Source organism: Pteropus alecto, unplaced genomic scaffold (assembly GCF_000325575.1).
Source record: "Pteropus alecto unplaced genomic scaffold, ASM32557v1 scaffold30, whole genome shotgun sequence".
Lineage (NCBI taxonomy): Eukaryota > Metazoa > Chordata > Mammalia > Chiroptera > Pteropodidae > Pteropus > Pteropus alecto.
In genome coordinates, this window is record NW_006429782.1 from 1,324,431 (window position 1) to 1,326,690 (window position 2,260).

A 2,260-nucleotide genomic window follows, 5' to 3' on the forward strand; every position below is an offset into this window, starting at 1 on the left:
TCCGCCTCCTGGGCGAGCAGGCCTGCCGCCGCTACTACCCGGTGCAGATCAGCAGCCGCATGCTGTGCGCCGGCTCCCCGCACGGCGGCGTGGACAGCTGCTCGGTGAGCGCACTCTGTGGTTGACACCGGGGCCGGGGGCCCAATCGTCCCGGGAACAAGGCACTCAGGCCCACCGGCCAGGCCCCTTTCCCGTGCACAACTCAAGTGGATCAGACACGGCACCTTCTCCGCCTCGAAGTTTCACTCGACCGTTTATTGGGCATCGGTTACGAGCCTGTCGTCCCCCCTCCTCCCCTGGGCCCTGCGGCGTTGGGACCCGCACAGGCTGCAGTGAGGCCCAGTTCTGCTAGGGAACCAAAAATACCTGCCACCCAGATGAAACAGCCCCTCCTGACACTGAACCCATTTCTCAGATAATAAAAGTGAGGTTTACAGGGGTAGCCACTTACCTGGGGTCACACAGGGAACCCACGTGACACCCGTGACCAGCCACCCAGGGTTAGGCCAGTCCGCCCTTGGCCCCAGGGCTGTCAGAGCTGTGGCAGCACTGGCTTGCTCTGAGCACCTTTCCCCTCCTCCGCTCAGGGTGACGCCGGGGGACCCCTGGCATGCCGGGAGCCATCTGGTCGGTGGGTGCTAACCGGGGTCACCAGCTGGGGCTACGGCTGCGGGCGGCCCCACTTCCCGGGCGTCTACACCCGGGTGGCAGCTGTGAGAGGTTGGATCGGGCAGAACATCCAGGAGTGACTGCACAGTGGCTGCCCAGGCCTGGGAGGCGACGTGAAGGCAAGAGGCATGCAGGCCGGCCACCCAGCCCAAGGGGAGTCCAGGTGGCGGGTGGTGGGCCAGCAGGTGGCAGGGTGCAGTTTTACCGCATATTTCACTCCAATAAAGAGCCCTTTGTTCCGAGCTTGTTGGTTCACCACCTCCATGTCACAGCGAAGACCACTCACCTGGAGATCACCAGGGCCCAGAAGTGGGGGAGGGTGTGGGAGGTGAGCAAGGGCTCAGGGAGGGCCACTTCCCCCAAACCCCACCTTTGGGGCTGGGGGTTCAGCCTCGTGTTCAAGGCTCCCTTTTGTGTGAACGCAGTCCCAGTCGTCCAAAACACCCAGCAGCACAGAGGAGAAAGGGGGGGGCGGGGCGGAGACTGAGGCTCAGTCTGGGTAGGGGACCCAGGTAGCAGGGACTCCTTCTCCCACAGAGGCGCCTGCAGGGAAGATGCACAGGGCTCTCTCCGCCCCCCTCAGCAATTTATTTGTGGGCCCACTCCCAGGTCACAACTCAGGTGCGGTCTGACGACAGGCCTCCAGGCCCCCATGAGGGTTCTATGCCCTGGGCATGAGGTTGAGCGGGTCACATCAGAGGAGGTGCCACCGCGCTGCCAGCACTTTGGGAAGGTCCAGAGCCCCCCAAGTCCCCAGCTACACTTGCTGGCGGTAGGGAGGTGGGTTGGGCGTCGGCAGAGTCCCAAGTGTCCCAGCACCAGTCTCATCCTCATAAACGAAGGGTTGGCAGTACGCTCACGCCGGCCCCCGCCTCACAAAGCGCATTTATGGAAATGGGGCAGGGCCGGGGGCGGCGCGTCCCGGTCACATGTTGGCTCGTTCCCGCTGCAGTCGCGAGTTGTAGGCGCGGGACACGGTGTTCCAGGCGTCCATGTACCGGTCCATGCACATGGCGATGCACTTCTGGAAGCGGGAAGGGCGCCCGGCTCAGTTCGGGCTTTCCCCACGACCGACGCCCCCTACCCGGGACAGCCGACTGTGCACGCGCAGCGGCCCCATCACATCGCCCCGTTAGTCCGCGCACGCGCAGACGCCCTTCGCCGGGTCCCGGCCCGCGACGCCCGCCAACCGCGCAGGTCTCACCTGCTCCGAATTGTCCAGGGAGCCCCCCGGCTTCCCGATGCACTTCCGGAAGCACTTATCCGTCATTCTCTGTGGGGAAACGCGAGCCCTCAGCCGCGACGCCCGACCCCGGCGAACCCCGCCGCCCTCGGCCCCCACCCCCGGCCCGGCCCCGGACCTGCAGGAGCTCCTGTGCGTTGGCCACGGCGATCTGCACCTTCACCTGCTCCATGATGAGCCCCGGGTCCAGCTTGCCGCCACTGGAGCCCCCGAAATCCGAGCCGAAGCCGCCCTCCATGGCTCTGCAAAGTCAACCGGACAGCGGCCGCGTGCGCCGACCCGTACCTGCGCCGGAAGCCGGCCTCCAACGGCTCCACGGCAAATGGAGTCCGGGCGCGCCGGGGGCGG

The 2,260-nt window shown here is 66.1% G+C and overlaps 2 protein-coding genes across 2 annotated transcripts in view; one reads left to right on the forward strand and one right to left on the reverse strand.

Annotated features, from left to right (window-relative positions):
• Positions 1 to 772, forward strand: part of TMPRSS9 (transmembrane serine protease 9) — a 20,546-nt gene extending 19,774 nt beyond the window's left edge. The window contains exons 16-17 of the mRNA XM_025042949.1: positions 1 to 104; positions 588 to 772. Coding sequence (XP_024898717.1) covers positions 1 to 104; positions 588 to 749 — 266 coding nt within the window. The 3' untranslated portion in view covers positions 750 to 772. The remainder of the gene's footprint in view (positions 105 to 587) is intronic.
• On the reverse strand, positions 235 to 2,254 carry TIMM13 (translocase of inner mitochondrial membrane 13). The gene is made up of 3 exons (XM_006904074.3): positions 2,031 to 2,254; positions 1,874 to 1,942; positions 235 to 1,693 (listed from the first exon to the last, which is right to left on the reverse strand). Exons 1-3 carry the CDS (start codon positions 2,148 to 2,150, stop codon positions 1,595 to 1,597), a joined length of 288 nt encoding a protein of 95 aa, XP_006904136.1. The 5' UTR covers positions 2,151 to 2,254; the 3' UTR covers positions 235 to 1,594.
• Between the last annotated feature and the right edge of the window lie 6 nt (positions 2,255 to 2,260).

What these genes read in the sequence shown, in the direction of transcription:
- TIMM13 (XM_006904074.3), bottom strand. Translation starts at nt 2,150, where the DNA reads ATGGAGGGCGGCTTCGGCTCGGATTTCGGGGGCTCCAGTGGCGGCAAG. An exon ending in ACGCACAGGAGCTCCTGCAG is followed by an intron (nt 1,943 to 2,030) that starts GTCCGGGGCCGG and finishes GTTTCCCCACAG; the next exon opens with AGAATGACGGATAAGTGCTT. An exon ending in CCCTGGACAATTCGGAGCAG is followed by an intron (nt 1,694 to 1,873) that starts GTGAGACCTGCG and finishes TCCCGCTTCCAG; the next exon opens with AAGTGCATCGCCATGTGCAT.